Source organism: Colossoma macropomum, unplaced genomic scaffold, assembly GCF_904425465.1.
Source record: "Colossoma macropomum unplaced genomic scaffold, Colossoma_macropomum, whole genome shotgun sequence".
NCBI lineage: Eukaryota > Metazoa > Chordata > Actinopteri > Characiformes > Serrasalmidae > Colossoma > Colossoma macropomum.
The window spans coordinates 9,631,188-9,650,357 of NW_023494784.1; the positions used below are offsets into that span (position 1 = coordinate 9,631,188).

Consider the following 19,170-nt stretch of genomic DNA (forward strand, 5'->3'; position numbering starts at 1 on the left):
AACCTATAATGGAAGTTAATATAACAAGATTTTTTCCAAGTAATATTAGACTGTTTCTGTTGTTCCATTTATGAAGTTTTAAAGCACAGCTGGAGTTTTCACATTACGCCAAAAAGTAAGAAGTTGGCAAAAATGCATATACAAGGTTTTTGTGAGACAGCGACAGTATGTTTAATACTTATTGAATGGATCATGTCCATGTTGAAACCTTATGACAGTGTAGTGTAGATTACAGTTAATAGTTAGTTAGCTAAATCATTCTACATGGCTAAACCATCTGAATTGTCTTAATTGTGTAAGATGTTTGGAGCAGCTTTATGATCAGTGTAATGAAGCCGGCTTTCTTGAAAAGACATTTCAAAACTAAACATCTGGCCAAAAAAACATTTGATCTAATTTTTTTTTTTAAACATTCAGCATTAGTTTACTTGAGATCTCTAGGGGTGTTTAAGCCAAATGATTTAGGTTGAAGGGGTTCATCTGAACTGAAGGTGGGGACCCCTACATTAAATGAGTAAAGAGCTCATGTATGTGTGTTTCAGTGCATACTTGCCCTATTCTTTGGTCTTTCTCCCAATCCCTGTACCATCCCATCCCACCCCATGTTCCGTCTTGTGTGTATGTGTTTTCTATTTCTAACATTGAATATATATATATATATAATATTTCCTTTAGGTTAGACAGCAACCAGCTACTGTAATAATTACCTTAATATTTATAAAATATAAGACAATAAGACTTTTTAAAGAACTACAATATATATATATATATATATATAAACACATATGTGCATGGCCCCAAATTAATTTTCCATGTATGTGTGTGGACACCATGCATTAAAGGGTTAATATGTTTTGGTTTAATATAGAATCCAGAGCACGCTTTCTAAACTGAATCATCACACCTCATTTGTGCATGACTTCCACAGTCCTCCGTTTGATGTCGTGCATGCAGTCATGTGTGGTGTGTGTCATGCTAATGTACAAACACTCAGTCATAAATATTCATGAGTAAACAGGCTGACATTTCAGCTCAGACAGTTGCTGCTGCTCATCAGGAGGCTGGAGGAGCTGACACCGTTTACTCAGAGCTTTACTAACAACACCCCTCTCTCCCCCTCACCCTCTCTCTGTCTCTCCCACTCTTTATTTCACTTTCTTCTTTTTTGTCTCTATTGGCTTCCCAAAGTAATAGGAGAAGCAGTTCGTATTTGCATGGCTTGTAGAAACACTGGTGCTAAGTAGTAAACTGATGCTAAAAGGAGAAGATACTGAAGCAAAACACATTTGAAATCAGAAATAACAGTAAAAAGTGTAAATACGACTGAAACCTGAAAGAAATGTTTATCTAAACTGTGAAAAAATAGTTTTAAAACAAATTTTAAGAGCTTAAGAACAGTCCTTCTTGGAAACAAGTAGGGATGCACTAATATGAGAATTGGGGGCCGATGCTGATGTCCAGTATTTTTTTTTTGTTTATATTTCTGCCAGTACATAAACATTTATAAAGATTAACATTGCAGAGAAATCTAACATTTATTACTGCAGGGCCACAAGTGCAGTAAACTGAATAACACTGAGATTTTAGTGCTGTGACCCAGCGTCACCTAAACATTCAGCTCTTCCAGAGAACAGAAAATACATCATTAGATATCAGTATGAAATATTGATCAATCAGTCTGTCAGTCCAATGATGGTATTTTCTAAGCAGTTGTCAACCAATAACATAATGAGTCCAATATTATTGCACATCCCTAAAAACAAATGTTAAAAAATCTACCGAAGAACAGAAAAAAATATATAGCAGTAAAGACTACATGAAAAAGGACAAAACTATTACATCCCTGTCAGTTTGTCTCTCACTGTGTTGAACACTGAGGGCAGTTTGTTAGTTTGGTGTCCTGTTTAGTCACACCTGTTGTTGTGGGTGGGGGTGTTGTGGCTGGGCGGGGGGCTCAGGGGTCTCAGAGCAGCAGGCGTGTGTTAAAATGAAGAGAGCGCAGTTAGAGAGGAAGAAGCTCAGATACTGTTTACACTCACACCATCAGAGAGTCACACAGTGTGTGGCCTTTATCTCTCTCTCTCTCTCTTTCTCTCTCGCTACCTCACTCTCTCTGTCTCCCTCTTTCTCCTTCTCTTCCCCTCTCTCTCTCTCTCTCTCCCCCCCTACCCCACTCTCTGTCTCCCTCTTTCTCCTTCTCTTCCCCTCTATCTCTCTCTCTCTCTCTCTCTCTCTCTCTCTCTCTCTCTCTCTCCTTCTTTGACGCTCTGTCTTTCTCCTTCTCTTTCTCCTTCTTGCTATTTTTCTCTCTGTCACTCTCTCTTCTCTTTCCTTCTCTCCGCTTCTTTCTTTCTCTCCCTTTTCTCTCTCTCTTTCTTTCTCTTCCACCTTCCTCTCCTTCTCTTTCTCTCATTCCTTCCCTTCTCAACCTCTTTGTATTCCTCCCCTTCTCCCTATCTCACTCTCTTTTCTGCTCTCTTGATCTCTTTCTTTTTTCCTGTCTGTGTCTCTGTCTGTCTCTCTTTTCCCCTGTCTCTCCCCCCCTCCCCATTCCCTCCTTTCTTCTCTACTCTACCTTTCTTCTTTTTCTTTCTCTCCCTCTCTTTCTTGCACAGTTTCATTCATCTATCTCTCTTTCTCTCTCTCTCTCTCTCTCTCTCTCTCTCTCTCAGTAAAGGAGAGACTCCCCCTGCAGGTCAGTTAGTTCCAGAAAGGCTCTCTGGACTATCCTGGGCTGCAGCTGTCCTTGGTTGACACATGAGCTGGTCATTTAGAGACTCTACACCATTGCAAAAGCCTGTTGGGATGGTCAAAAATGGCCCTGCGCTATAAATCACCCCCAACCCAAGCATTAAACTATCTAAAATAATCCTCTCTGACAGAACCCAACCCTTTACTGTCCTTCTCCTCTGCCGTGGCCTGGGTTTCCCCCTCTGACCCCCATATGCAAACATTCAAACACCTTATGGGTAAAGATACACAGTAATGAAGATGTGACATTTTAGATTTTGTAACGTAGATCTTTAATGCCACTATTGACTCATTACAAATGTTTAATGCAGTGTTTTTTTTCCCCTCTATGTTTTCACAGCTGAGAGAGTCCTTTAAAGACCTCAAGAAAAAATTCAACAATTTGAAATTCAACTACATGAAGAAAAATGAGAAGATGAGAAACCTGAAAGCAGTGAAAAATCAGATCCAGCAAATAGAGATTTACACTGAAAAGCTGCAGGTAACACACTTTAGCGCTTTCTTACGGTAGCCATTAAATGCAATATTTGCCAGTTTTGGAGGCCCCACAGTTAAAAAGTAAGCTTTTTTTCTTCAGTAACGTTTATATATGAGTTCTCTGCACATGCCTCACATCAATACACGACTTAATGTCTGAACAGATTATAATAAGCTGGGCATCTCACACTATCAGACTGGTTTTTGCAGGTTTTTTGGGCGACTGAAATATCGGGGATCCACACTAAACGATTAGGGATCACACACTACTCAACTTTTAAGTTGCTGAACCGAACGGACTCACTGAACTCTCGCTGTCTCTCGCATTCTCCTGATACTAGGAGATGCAAATAAACAAATGTGTCGCTGCTGCTGTTTTCTCTGCCGTTTGTGCTGATACAGTAAAGAAGCAGTAGGTAAACATGTTTAAATGAGGCTCATAGATTGAAAAATGTGATCAGTTTGGTATTTTTTAGAGTTTTAAATGTACATAAACTCATTTGTGCCTTAAACTCAGCTCATTAAACAGCTTCGCTCCACACGTGAGTGACCGTTCACCATTTTTCTTTGTTTACTCGCTGTATTTTCTTCTTTCGTGCTCTCAGTTTTCATTGGCTGTTGCAGGAATCCGTTCAGATTCAGAGTCACTGACCAGTTTACACTAGATTACACTCAGAATTGGGTAAAAAAAAATCAAACATTTGATGAACACCGACTGGTCTTAATCAGGAGGCCAAAAATCTGAGTCTGCGCTAAACACACTACTCGACACGCTCTCCAACTGTCGACTACGACTGACCCAAAAAATTGCAGACTAGAGCCAACCAGCACAGACTCAGCCAGACTGAGAATCGGCACTAAAATCGGGGTAAAAGTCTTCTAGTGTCACCCTGGCTTTAGCTTTTTCCCACCCTATGAAGTCTACATTCCCTCTCACATTTAATTTCTCATGGTTGTTCCCAGATGTTCTTGTTACCAGATCGTATCTAGCCCTGTGAGACTATATTGATATGTGTTTTTATTGTGTTTCAATGCTTTTTTATTATGATAGTTGTATAGAATTGTTTGATGCTGCAGTTGTAGGTTTTATCTCAGTACAGCCGTCTTGTGGAAACGTGTGAATTGTTCTTGCAGCAGGGGGTTCTCATCCCTCCCTTATTCACCCCTAATTGCTCACCAGCAGTTCAACACAGTCACATTTCACACACAGCGATAGTGTCCTACTATTTTACTTGACTGTATTAATTAGACATACCTGGGTTAATTTCCATTCCACTGGTGGTGGGGCCACCAGGGTACAGGCTCAGTTGGTTGACTAAACCAGTCTGTTTTGATCTGCAGGTTTTGAAGAAGAAGCTGCAGGCCTTCGCACTGAAGTTGTCAAGCAACAGCGAGAAGCATTTGATTGGCAGCAGCCCCAGAGAGCTGGAGGATGCCGTCAATGAGCTGCAGAGACAGGTGGGAGATTTTGACAGGACGGTGGAGGAATACAAGCAGAACCTGGACCTCAGCATGAAGCTACAGCAAGCCATGGAAGAGGTGTGGAAAAGCCCAGAACACTATTGTGCAAGACTGTTATTGGCACTAGATCAGCAATGATCAGCACTTTCCTATGTAGTCATTCGTCAGAGATTAATGTGAGGATGTCAGTTCTGAACTGTGTATGAACTGTTTGATGTCTATTTAATTTATATTCATTGATAAAACAGACCCAAAAAGATCAGAACCAGCCAGTAATTTCAACGTAGTATTCCCTATAACTGTTTTAAGACTGCTGTCTGTGTTTTTCTGTTCTGCAAAGAAATAAAGCAAAGTAAGTAAAATATTTGGTAACACTTTATTTGGATAGTACAACTGCTTAGCAACCACTTTGGACACCATAGCAACCACCCAGTAACTGCTTAGCAACCAACTTAGACACCATTGTAGCTGCCTAGCTACTACTTAGCAACCACCTTGGATACCATAGCAGCCACCTAGCAAGTGCTTAGCAACCACTTTGGACACCATAGCAACCGCTTAGCAACTGCTCTGCAACAACTTAGGACACCATAGCAACTGCCTATCGACAGCTTAGCCACCACTTAGGACACTATAGCAACCGCCTATTAACAGCTTAGCCACCACTTAGGACATTATAGCAACTGCCTAACAACCCCCCCTTGCAACCAACTTGGACACCATATCAACCTTTTCTTAACTGTTTAGCAACCACCTTGGACACCATAGCAATTGCCTAGTAACTGCTTTTCAACTACTTTGGACACCATACCAACTACCCATCAACAGCCTAGCAACCACCTTGGACACCAAAGCAACCACCTAGCAACTGCTTAGCAACCACTTTGGGGACACCATAGCAATCGCTTAGCTGCCGCCTAGGACACCATAGCAACAGCCTAGCAACCACTTAGCAACCACCCAGCAATCACCATAGCAACTGCCTAGAAACAGCTTAGCAACCTACTTGGACACTATAGCAACCTCCTAGCAGCTGCTTAGCAACCACTTTGGATACCATAGCAAGATGCTTTGTAGATACTTTTCTTGCCTTTAACTTACATATTAAATTCATTTTAATTTTCAATAACCCTAAACTCAAAAAACACAAAACCTAAATAAAACTCTAACCCTGGTCCTAATCCTAATCCTAATTAATCACAAGATAGTTTAGCAATTTGAACGCCTGAAGATAATCGATAAAGGGCTGTAATGTACTATCAAAATAATGTGAAACCAAATCTTTCGCGCCTATGAAACCTTAATAATCTGTGATCTTGCTCTTGATCCTCAGTATCAGTTTTGGTGTGATGAGGCGAGTTCCACCATCGTCAGAGTGGGCAAATACTCATCCCAGTGCAAAACCAAGGAGGCCATCACCACCCTGTATAAGCAGTTTGAGAAATTCGTCTGGCCCACAATTCCACAGCAGGAGGAACGGATCAGTCAGATTACGGAGCTGGCAGTGCGCTTGCATGGTGAGATACTAAATAAAAACACTGAATGAAAACATACTGTAGTAGCAGTTTGAGTGAGTAGAATTAAGTTTTTTTGTATGTTTATTGTTATTTGCATTTAAACTTTTGTATGATGAATTAACGTTGTAAATGTATGGTAATTGGTACGGTGAGTTTATATATGTTGGGCATTTCCTTTCCCACGCAATAGGAAAAGTTGGAAAATGGAGATGGGGAGGGGTGGTTTGTTAAATGTGAGGAAAGTAAACCACAGTAAAGAATACTTGTATAGATTATAATTTAATTTCACTGCTTGGACATGTTAGTGGAACTGTGTCATTAACTGGCGCTACTGGGTTTGAACAATAAACCACCCAAACTACGCAATTAAACTTTCACCTCCTGGAAGTGTGGAAAAAAGGAAAAACAGACAGCCACAAATACAGAGATACTTTTGATTGAGCTGAACTCTTACTTGCAACATCTCAACCGCAGTGGCATTCGTTTTCTTATTTAGGGTCCGGCAACCAGATGAGCCACTGCAGGAACAGTGTTGATCTTCTTTGACAAACAGTTCATTCACCCATAAATGCAAAAGGTTCCTAGTGACCTGTGACCTCCCGTAACTTATTTATGTTTTCCAGATAACTGACAACTTAATATATTTTACTTTATTACTTTATTCTCAGTAAAATGTTCTGTCATTTATGGATGCTCTATCTTAACAAAATAACTTATTTTCTAATAATTTTGACACAGTGTCTCATAATAATAATTTATGTTCTCAAAATTTTGACTTCATATCCTGAGATTTATTAAGATGAAAGGTTAATACACTATGTTGAAATGATGGGTTGTTAAATATAAAATGTGTTTTAGGATAATAAGTCATTATTTTGAAATAATAAGACAAAATTTTGAGAAAATAAGTCATTTTGTCACGATATTACATAAAAATTTTGACATACTGCTGCCAGAAAGAAAAACAAACATGTGTTTTCCCTCCTCTACCTGGCTGTAGAGGTCTGCACTCCCACGGATTCCGATATTGCGATATTGCGGCGCAGGACTAATTTTCAACAGCCCACTGTAGGTGGGAGCGGGATAAAGCAGGTATGAAGAGAAATCCCGCAAATTAATGATTAGCCTAAATAAAGTAGAACCATCACAAATTATCAATATAATCAATATAAAATTCTAAAAGTAAAACAGTTAAAATGAAAGTCATTCTAAAGAGATCACGTGAACACATGAACATGCAAATTCTCATAGCTTACAGAGATGGTGGAGCGTTCAGTCCGATGGCCACAGCTGCCCAGCAAAAAAACAAAAATAGCCACTCTGTGGTTTAATTCCTACTGTCTGTTTACTGGGAATAAATGGCGTTTGGTGAAGTTACTTCACAGTGAGCCTGATGACCATGACTGCCATGTTATTTCAGCAGAGAATAATGTATTTGTGAATAGACTGTGTCAGATATTGGCTTGACAGAACTGCGGGCGGGAGCGGAACAAAACGTTTCGTTTGCAGGTAGGAGCAGGATAAATGATTCCGATTTTTAGTGGGAGCACGATAAAATCTTGTGGGAGCGGAACTGAAAAAACAGTCCCATGCAGACCTCTACCTGGCAGGAATGTGCTTCCATAGTTTTAGCCTGCCAGGGCAGTTTATGGTTTCATTTGTGCTGGATATACACTAAGTGCTGTGTCGCTAAGAACCTGACTTTGGTTCCTGAAAATCTGATTACAAAGGCATAAGGACTACACAGTTGGCCTGGATGTGGCCAGCTGGAGTACAGAATAACCAATAACAGATATACTGTGTGCAGGTGCTGAGGAAGGGAAGAAGTACATGGAGAAAACTGTTACCAAGCACACTGAAATAATTGAGTCAATAAAGGAACTGTCCAGTGGACTTTTAGACCTTGAAGCCAGACTACAGGTCAGTAATAATCCTGTTCATTTATACACTAAACTCTTAAAAATAAAGGGTTCTTTGGAGTGATACCACAGAGGAACCGCTTTTGATTCCTTAAATAACCTTTTAATGCATAGTTCTTTAAAAAAAACTTTTTTTGTAAATGGTTAAGAACCTTCACATAAAGGCTGTAACCTTAGTATAAAGGTTATATACTTATTAAAGGTTTTTCCTGGAACGTTTACATTATATGGAGTTTCTTTAAAAATTCTTTAATATTCTGTGTGAATATGAAGAACCTTTTTTAAAGTTTAAAGAACCACCATGTAATCTAAAGGTTCTAGGTAAATCCTTTTAATGGTACATAACCTTTCCATAACATGCAGGTATCTTTTAAGCTTTTACAACTTTCCTCATACTCATACTCATGCATTGACAGGTTCTTTCGGGAACCATTGAAGAACATCTGTGGTTCTTCTATGACATCACCATTCAAACACTCTGAATTGTCATGTGAAAGTTTGAATTTTTGTTTTATGATTTATATTTTAGATAAATGCATTGTTGTTGTTGCTCAACAGCTTCACAGATTTCAGATCATTTGTAGGAAGATGTAAGAATGATGAACAGAGCTCTAGAGTCCATAATAATTGATTAATTCTTGTAGCACCAGGAATTAAGTTCTAATCAAATCAACATCCAGCTGAATCCAAACAGTATTTTATATTTTACTCATCAAATAACACGTCTAAAACTATATTTCCTGCTATATTTCTCCAGGCTGAGTCCTTGAAACAGAAAACTACTGAGGAAAACAAGCCGTACGACACCATTGATACTGTAAGTATTAATAACATTATTGTCCCTTACAAATATAAACCCTTTTGTGTTATGAATTAATAATGTGATTTGAACAGCCTGAAGTGAAGGAGACCGGTCACACTCCTGAGATCACTGGACCTGACGGCACCAAGGAGGAACCGGTCACCAAGAAACCAGAAAGCAAGAAGACGCAGCTGGCCAAATCACAAAGCCAGGATTTACTGGACAAACTGCAGTCAGAGCAGCATAAAGTGCTCTCAGAGACCCGCAGTTACACTCAGGAGGCGTACTCAAAGATCAGCACGACGCAGAGCACCACCAGCAAGTCCATGGTGGAAAGGAAGGAGGAGACACACACCTCCTTCTCTCACACACACACCTTCAGCGTGTCCAGCTCGCCTGTGGAGAGGGACAGGAAAATCTACACCCTCCAACAGGCCAAGAGACCGTCTCAGGACACCCCTCCACCTCAGTGGCCCCAGTGCTCAGACATCCAGAGAGAAGAGAAGCAGACCCACCACGACAAGATCCAGGTTGTTAGTGGGCCTCACACAACTCCACATACAGTTCAAAGTGCATAGCCACACCTGTTTTCATTACAGATGAGATAATTGATAATTGTGCTGCTGTCTGGCCTCAAGATTTTCTCTACAGTAGCACTTCGACTTGGAATTTTCTTCCACTAACAGTTATATAATCAAACAGTTAGATAATCTTCCCATCTGTGAAGTAGAATTCCACTGATTCAGAATTCTTGCATAATGAACCTGTGTGTGGTGTTGGGGTCTGTGGGACCCATTTTCAATGTTTACCAAAAGAAAAAACGATGCAATTTATTATTTTTCAACCTCAGATTCTTTGGCCTTTGCTCATTTTCTGTGAAGAGCATATACACTGATCAGTATATAAATGTAATAAAGGGTATATGTTTTTATATATGTGTACACCGATCAGGTATAACATTATGACCACCTCCTTGTTTCTACGCTCATTGTCCATTTTATCAGCTCTACTTACTATATAGGTGCACTTTGTAGTTCTACAGTTACAGACTGTAGTCCATCTGTTTCTCTGCATACTTTGTTAGCCCCCTTTTACCCTGTTCTTCAGTGGTTAGGACCCCCATGGACCCTCACAGAGCAGGTACTATTTGGGTGGTGGATCATTCTCAGCACTGCAGTAACACTGACGTGGTGGTGGTGTGTTAGTGTGTGTTGTGCTGGTCTGAGTGGATCAGACACAGCGGTGCTGCTGGAGTTCTGAGAAAATGGTTATGTGAAACCACACAAACCACACAACCTATAGGCTTCTTTAGACTTTAGGTGTCTTTAGTGTCTGAGATATAGAGGCTTTAAAAGTAGGTGTGGCCTTAATTTTGCTTCCGTGGGTGTGGTCTTAAGTTTTGCTTTTTAAACGAGTGCTACTGAAAAAAGGTGCAAACTTTGATAAGTCATTACTTTTGAGCTATTCATGCTAAATGTAAGAACATTTCAGGGATTATTTTCTATATTAACCAAGTTGGTCAGTTAGGTGGCCTTTTTATATATATTGACCAAGAATGTAGAATATGGACTCCTTAAGACTTATATGAGTGTTACCTATTAAACACATAATGTTTATGTAACTCTAAGACATTAAAAGTGCCTGAAGAGTCACTGAAAAGTGTTATACAAATATAATGTATTGTTTTAAGCAAATTATCGAATGAGTTTATGCTCCAATGCATTTCAGTCTAAATGAGGAAAACAGCACACACGTTTTAGAATTTTAACATGTTTTTAATGTGAGTTTGTGCTTGTGTTTATAGACTGAAGCTCCTCTCCCAGCAGAAGAAGAACTCTTCTCCCATAACGTGCCCCTGGACGGAGACTTCCAGCATGACCACCTGACTGAGGAGTCGTTCTCCAATGACGAATATGAGTGCACTTCCCCTGACGACATCTCTCTGCCTCCTCTGTCTGAAACCCCAGAGTCTAACATGGTCCTGTCTGAGAATGACCTGGACCTGGACAGTTTCTGCGTGAGCTCTCACAGCACACACCTGAACCAGTTTAGCCAGCATGGAGCGTCCAGCCAGACGGAGAGTTACCCGTCCCCTACAGTAGGCCTGGCTGGTCGCTTCAGAGCAGAATCTTCCTCCTTTGTCCACAGTCCACTGACTGTTCCCACACCGACCATCATCTCCAGCACCATCTCCAGCATCCTAAAGAGCAGCAAACCAGGGAGTCTCACAGAGTGCCACCAAACCCTTTACTCGGTGCATGAGAGTCGGACTGAGACGCAGGAGTGTGTGCATGAACCCGTCCCGGCTCGAAACGCCCATGCTCGGGCCAGTAACACGCATGCTCCCCCTAAACCCCCCTTAACCTCAGAGCAGGAGCCCGAGCTGTGCAGGCCCACGGCCATCCGGGAGGAAGTCAGGCGTGTGAGTGGTGCCAGGGCCGTGGGGAACCTAGCAACAGCGCACGGCCCTAACTTCTCCAAACACTTATCTAACGCCACCGTAATGGAGGGCTCTCCGGTGACCCTGGAGGTGGAAGTCACTGGATTCCCTGAACCTGCTTTGACCTGGTGGGTAGCCTATAACAAGCTCAACCCCTAGAACACTACACTTTTATAGATTGTAGTTTGATGTGTGGGTGGCTGATGGAGAAATGGGTATTTTTGTAACTCTTTAAGGGTGAATCCCACTGATTACTAATATTATTTTTATTTTTGTTATTATAATTATTTCTTTTTTGCATAATTCAGTTGTTGAGATGTAAACAAAGTCATTCAGAGTGGTTTGATCTGAAATGATTAATTGTAGTTAAACTTCCCAACTCTTTCTTTACAGTGATGATGAGATGAGAAATTTTATATATTGTCCAAAACCACCAGTGAACCTACATGTGCCTTTTGAGTTTTTATATGTAATATAATATGATGGTAAAATAGTGATACATCTGAAAAAATCATTTTTAGGGACTATTTTTTGCCTCACAACACTTTGGGTTTGCCCCTCTACTATGAATGTACATTAAATAATATGTTTTAGGCCAAAACTTTATCTCAGGTATCAGTCAATTTATTCATAACCATTTCATGGAATAACTTTTTGTGTAGGAACTTTTAGAGCTTTGTGAGGCATTCAAATCTTCAGCCATCTGATTAGTATCACCGTCATTGTGAACCTTTCAGACTTCGATAGATTTTTCCCATTTCGCATAAAACCACTCTGAATGACTTCATTTACATCTTAATGGCTATGCAGATTTTTTTTTTTGAAAAATCAGTGGAGTTCCCCTTTGAGTGGTCCATTATTTCCACTTAGATATTTCTGTTACTGAAAATTATTCTGTTAAATGATTATAGCCCTTTCTATTGAGATGAAGTCGTCAGGTACGCAAAAGTCGTCACATTTCCTAAATGGCTAAAAGCTTCAGACAGTAAAAGGAGTATTTTAAAAGACCTTTCTGCCGATTGTCGGCTTGCATGAAAGTTTTTGATATTGAGAAAATGTGAACTATAGTCCAGAGGTGGACGATATGGCAAAAAATAACATCCTGATACTTTGAGACATTTTCACAAAGCACAGTATGTAGCTCAATATTTAGTTTGACTAGTTAGGATGCACAGAAATTTTGGCCACCAAAAATGTTTGGATTTTGGCCAAAAGAGAAAAACGTCTGACAGAAAAATAAAGAATAAATAGACATAAAAAAGTATGTTTCAATAGTAATTAAAATGGGAAACAGTGATTTAAACCACAGCTTGTTTCCTTCTCTCTCCTGGGCCGCTCAGCACAGACACGTTCAAACAGTTAGAGCTGTAGCAGATGAATGTCAGCTTTGTGGAGCTGATTCACTGTTTCTACGAGGGACACTGGACAAACGATTTGTAATTTCTGTTCGTGTTGAGTATCAAGAGGAGGTACAAAGACGAAGAATGTCTCCACTACAGGTTTAATAACTTGATATGCAGAATACAGCATGACAGAAATGCACAATTGTCAGAGCAAACAATGCAAAGTACAACATTTTAAAAATTACACAAAAAAAATAATAATAGAAGTGCCTTCAAGAATCAGCCATTCTCTGGTGTGTAGGTCATTGGATTTATTAAGTGTAGACAAAAATCAAAAATTAAGAATATTTTGTGTAAATTATAAAGCTTTGGAAGTGGAAGTTGCTGAGCGCTTTTTAAGTGATGGCAATATTCACAGTGTGCTCAGGAAAGCATATAGTGACAAAATTAATCTAAATAATTTTAAATATTGTCATATTGCCCACCCCTGCTACAGTCTTATTAGCTTTGAATATGTTTGTGACCACTACTGTACATTTAGCTGTGTTCCATTGTTTTATTGTATTTATTCTATTTCTACTAACATCTTATCATTTCCTTCAGTAGCCTTTCTGCTTTGTCACTCTTGATTGTCCATTCTGAGCTCTAACATCACCATTTTGCCATTTTTCTACCTTCATATTTCACCCCTTTACTGACAACGCACATTAATCCTTTTTTTTTGTTTGCTGTGCTGTGATTGTGTGATGTGATGATTCACTCTGTGCCTCAGGTTCAAGAACGGACAGAAAGTGACCAATGGCGAGCGCGTGTCACTGTCCCATAAAGAAGGCAAGCATGCGTTGTTCATTGAGAGCGCTGAGGAGCGAGACTCGGGTCAGTATGTGGTTAGTGCCTCAAACTCGGCCGGCACGGTCTCCTCCAGCTCCATGCTGCACGTCAAAGGTAACAGCTGCCGTGACCTTGACGCACTCAAACTGGACTGGCAAACCTGCTTTGGCACCCTGTGTGTCCTCCTGTGGCTCCTCTACCTGCTGGTGTTATAACCCACACGGACCCTTAAATATCACAGACCCTGTTTCTCTCCTTTCCTTCCCCCTCTTCACCTCTACCTGACTTCAGTGTTGCACTGAACTGACTCTGGAGGAATTTTTGAGAGAGTGGAATCTCCTCACTTACTCACAAACACTGGTAATAAAACTGCACTGCCGTTCAAATGTTTGAAGTCAATGTTTTCAACAATATAAAACCAGTTTGGTGGCAGATAAATGTATGAAATGATTCTAGTCCTAGTCCTGTATGACTTCACAAGTTTATATACAATCATTTCAGCACCTACAGCAAGACAGGACAGTCTGCAAGAGATTCTGTGTATTAGATCTCCCAACAACATGAAATACAATAACTTATTAGGTCTCAAAACAAGAAATACACTATGTGGAGTATTATAAAGGTTCATTTGTAAATCCAGTGCTTTTTGGCTTACAGTTGATATAATTTTGTATTGTACTGTTAGTCAAATGCTTCATTATAAAAACATGGTCACATCAGTAACTTTTGAAAAATGTTATTCAGACATACAGTATTGTGCAAAAGTCAGAGACCACCCTTATTTTACCCTATTTTTAATTTCCGTTCAAAACGGCCATTAGGTTATTCATTTTTAAGGGGGGAAAACAGGAGCTTCCAAAACTGGAGTTCAAAAAATTATTAAAATTTGTTGAGAAAATGGCACTTCTAACAACCACCTGGAAGACCTGGTCGACACCAAAACGGTCTCCATCAGATAAACAGCATTTAAAGCTTTCATATTTGAGAGAGAGGAGAAAATCAAGCTGCTTAGCAACTGCTTAGCAACCAACTTGGACACTAAAGCATCCGCCCAGCGACTGCTTCGCAACCAACCTGGACACCATAGCAACCACCTAGCAACTGCTTAGCAACTACTTTGGGCACCATAGCAACCGCTTAGCTGCCGCCTTGGACACCATAGCAACTGCCTAGCAAACGCTTAGCAACCACCTTGGACATCATAGCAATCACCTATTAACAGCTTAGCAACCAACTTGGACACCTTAGCAACTGCCTAGCAACCGCTTACCAACCATCTAGGACACTATAGCAACAATGGACATCGTGCTTCTGTCCATCCTTCCACTGTGAGAAGACAGCTCAGCGCTGTGGGTCTGAAAGGATGTGTTGCTGTTCAAGAAGAACCTCACTGAGAAAAGGAGACAAACAAAAAAGAAGGACATTTGCACTAGAACATTAAAACTGGACATCTGAGATGTGGAGTAAGGTTTTCCAGACTAATGAATCTCAATATATGTTTGGGGTTATTTATCGTGAGAAACAGAAAATGATCAACCAACTGCTAAGACTGAACTTTGGAGGTGTGTCTGCAGATTCTTTGAGAAACTGAAAGTGAGTCTCCTGAAAAGAATGGAATCTGTAATAAAGGTAAAGTGTGGACACAATAAATACTGAAAAGTTGTTATATTTAATTTAGTTGTGGAGGCCTCTGTGTGATGTTAAATATTTTTTCTGTTTTTTTCTGATGGCGAAAAATGAACACCTTGTACTTAATGAATGTTTTGACTGGAAATTTATAAATAAATAATGATCTCTGACTTTTGCACAGTACTGTAACTGTCAAACTCGAGGAAAAAAATAAAGAGTAGTCCCTTTTGAGAAAATATAGTATTAAAAAAGTAAAATGGATTTTTAGGTGTGAAATCAAGTATTGCATTCAGAAATTAGTCAAAGTTGCTATGTATGTAGGAATACTGCATTAGGGAAAATATTGCATAATATGACTTTTAAAAAGGGAATCCTCCAATAAATTAACCTGTTGAGGGCTTTTAGTAGCACAGAGCATGTTGAATATAAGTAAAATATTATTCTTAGTATTGTATTTTTATCCAGTTATTATTTTGGTTTAGAACATAATGGTGCAAACTTTAAAAATTAATAACTAAAATGCTACTTGGAGCACAGCTTTGACATTTTGCGTGGTTGTATGAAATAAGTTTTTGCTTGAAATTTTTCTTAAAACTCTGTGACATGACTAAACAGGACTGAGATGAGCTGCTGTGGAATGACCCTCTAATTTCAAATAATCAGTAGTAAGCTGTAACAAATTTTACATTTTTGATGTACCCATGATGATAAACAGAGCTGTAGATGATTTTAAAATGGGTTTTAGAAGTTTTAATGAAGCTATAATAAAATCAAAATCTATAATGTCTTCTAAGAGTATCTAAGAGTACCTTTTGTTATCGAGTATTTAAATCCGCATTGTATAAGATGTTATTTTATAAAATACAAGAATTATTAACTTGAAAAGTTATTCCAAACTTTTAAATGGTAGAGTACTTTATATAGGTTTTTTTCATGTTTCTATTTAAATGAATAATGTTCTGTATGTTATTAGCATTTTAATTCATAGTTTTCTCAGGATGAAGTGCTTTCAGAATAAGCATCACATTTAACACCCCAAATTAATTTTGAATATATTATGCAGTTAAAGATATAATCTTTTACAGACTGTTTTTTAATAATATGATCAGCCTCCTGTCTTTGATGAAAGGTCACATTTTTGTTCTTATTCCTAAGTGTTAATACATATTCTCTTGCCTCTACTATACGCTTAACCCTGATCATACAGCTGTAATAAAGTGTTAAAATGTCAGTGTTTATATCTCACTTCTTTAATGTGCCTTAATAAAATAGCCTCCCTCCTTTTCTACAACCCCATTTCCAAAAAGTTGAGACACTGGGCAAAATGTAAACAAAAAACTGACTGCAACGATGTGCAAAGAATCTTGACCCTATATTTAATTAAAAATAGCACAAAGACAACATACCATGTTGAAACTGAGAAATGTTTTTGTTTTTTGAAAAATGTGTGCCCATTTGAATTTGATGCCAGCAACACGTTGGGACAAGGGCATGTTTACCACTGTGTTGCCTCGCCTCTTCTTTTAACAACACTCTGTAAGCGTTTGGGAACTGAGGAAACACTGCTGTGTTTCTGAAAGTGAAATGTTTTCCTATTCTTGTTTGATATAGAATTTCAGCTGCTCAACAGTTTGGGGGCTCCTTTGTTTTCATTTTTCATTTCATTTCATGTACCAAATGTTTTAATGGGTGACAGGTCTGGACTGCAGGCAAAACAGTTTAGCACCTGGACTCTTTTACTACAGAGCCATGCTGTTATGATACGTGGAAAATGTGGTTTGGCATTGTCTTGCTAAAGTAAGCAAGGTCTTTCCTGAAAAAGACGTTGTCTTGATGCCAGCATATGTTGCTCTAAAATCTGTATATCTCGTTGAGCATTAATGGTGCCTTCACAGATGTGCAGGACTCTTTAGCCAGGAGAACACAGGATCCATGATTTCAAAAAGAATATCAAATTTTGATTTGATGATGAAGACTTTTCCACTTCGCCTCAGTCCATCTTAAATGAGCTTGGGCCCAGAGAAGGCGGCAGCATTTCTGGATCTTGTTTATTTATGTTTTTTTCTTTGCATGGTAGAGTTTTAACTTGCATCTGTGGATGCAGCGATGAATTGTGTTCACATTGTGTTTTTTAGCTTTACACAATTTTACCACTTTTTTTTTTGCCCCTTTCCCCAACTTTTTGAAATGTGTTGCTGTCTTTAAATTCAAAATGGGCATATATTTCTCAGATGTCTCAGACATCAGGCAGCGTATTCAAAACCATTTCATGTAATAACTTTGTGAGGGAACTTTTAGAGGCTTTAAACATTTCAGTAGTCGGGTTCCTATCACCACCACTGTGAACAGTTGTAACTCATTAAGGAGTATTTCACATCAAACCACTCTGAATGACTTCTTCTAAATCTTAACCACTTATATATTCAGAAATTTGAAAAAAATGGATTTCTTTTTTAACACAGGAGGGAAAACACCACCAGATGTTTAGCATGCTCTCTGATAGCAGATGAATTTGCTGTTATCACATGGCTAATCCAGTTTGGGTGTCTGTTCTGTCTCTCCCTTCTGGGTAGAAGGCGGGTAGGTCATCATCTGCCTTCAGACGTGGCAGGGGTCTGAGAAAAGGACAGATGTTGAATATGGATTATTACAATCTAAGGGCATAAAACTTCGCAACCTTTGGATTATATTATGGTTCTTTAAGCAATCTCAGATCTCAAAATGAACCAATTTGATTGGATTATTTTTTTTGTAATCTAGAGTTATTTTTAAAAATGCTCTGAATACACAAATGTGACTGGAGGACTCATTGAAGTATTGATGATAAAAACAATGTGCCAAGCCTGAGAACTTCATTTTGGCCCAAAAAACAGTACATGTAATGTTCCAAAATCAAGGCAGTTGAAACACCACCTTTAAATCACTGTTACATGTTTGCACAACCTTTACAGTCACAATGCTGTTTATATACAGCACTGTGCAAAAGTCTTAGCCAGTAAAATAGTTTAATACTGTTTATCTGGGCAGTAAATACACAGTATAGCATCACAATAAATACAAATAAACAAATATAATGATAACTAGTTACAATAAGTAGTTTTGTTAGAAAAATACAGTTAGAAGAACACAGGTTTGGTTCCTATCTTCTTGCTGCACTCCAGCTCTCACATGAATTTGTTCATCTCCATCAGCAGCCCATGATTAAATTTAATGAGGGATTGATTAAATAAACTACACATTAAAAAAAGATGGTTCTTCAAGGGTTCTTCAGTAATGAAAGTGGTTCTATATAAACCATGAACACCCAAAGAACCATTTGCATGATTAAATTTCTGCATTGTGAAATGGTTCTTCAGATTGATGGAGAATGTGCTTTAGGAGGTTCTATATAAAACCTTTTTGAACAGGGTTCTATATAGCACCAAAAAGGGTTTTTTGATTGTTACAATGTCAAGCCTGTAATAATACCAGAACCCTTTTTGGTGCCATATAGAACCCTTTTCAAAAAGATATATATAAAACACATATAAAACACATTCTCCATCAATCTGAAGAACCATTTCACAATGCAAAGAACCCTTTAATCATGCAAATGGTTCTTTGGGTGTTCATGGTTTATATAGAACCACTTTCATTACTGAAGAACCCTTGAAGAACCATCTTTTTTGTGTGTAGGTAGGACATTAACTGTAAATACTGGACTCCTTCGAGGAGAGATTTAGAAATGGTTAAACTAACACATGTACAACTTTTACAATGGATTATTTATTTGTTTGTATTTATTGTCATCTTGGTGTTTTTTTGAATATGTAAACAAATAAATGTATTTGACCAGGGGTGTTCAAACTTTTTCACACAACACACACTCTCTATGTGAAGACTTTGCTTCTAAAATGCTGTATATCCATCTACAACTATTTATTTTATAGGTAACACTTTACTGTAGGGTGCTGTTCATAAGGCTAGATGACACCTACATAAGCTTGGCATATGTCAACTG

General features: G+C 38.7%; 1 protein-coding gene across 2 annotated transcripts in view; it reads left to right on the forward strand.

Moving 5' to 3' along the window:
- The window catches only part of ccdc141 (coiled-coil domain containing 141), a 69,032-nt gene extending 54,878 nt beyond the window's left edge, over positions 1 to 14,154 (forward strand). Inside the window, exons 18-25 of one of the 2 annotated variants that reach the window (XM_036577439.1) lie at positions 3,092 to 3,232; positions 4,570 to 4,767; positions 6,023 to 6,206; positions 8,014 to 8,126; positions 8,883 to 8,942; positions 9,020 to 9,457; positions 10,732 to 11,495; positions 13,483 to 14,154. In XM_036577439.1, coding sequence (XP_036433332.1) covers positions 3,092 to 3,232; positions 4,570 to 4,767; positions 6,023 to 6,206; positions 8,014 to 8,126; positions 8,883 to 8,942; positions 9,020 to 9,457; positions 10,732 to 11,495; positions 13,483 to 13,756 — 2,172 coding nt within the window. In that variant the 3' untranslated portion in view covers positions 13,757 to 14,154. The remainder of the gene's footprint in view (positions 1 to 3,091; positions 3,233 to 4,569; positions 4,768 to 6,022; positions 6,207 to 8,013; positions 8,127 to 8,882; positions 8,943 to 9,019; positions 9,458 to 10,731; positions 11,496 to 13,482) is intronic. The other variant, XM_036577448.1, reaches the window with a different exon arrangement.
- The last annotated feature ends 5,016 nt before the right edge of the window (positions 14,155 to 19,170 follow it).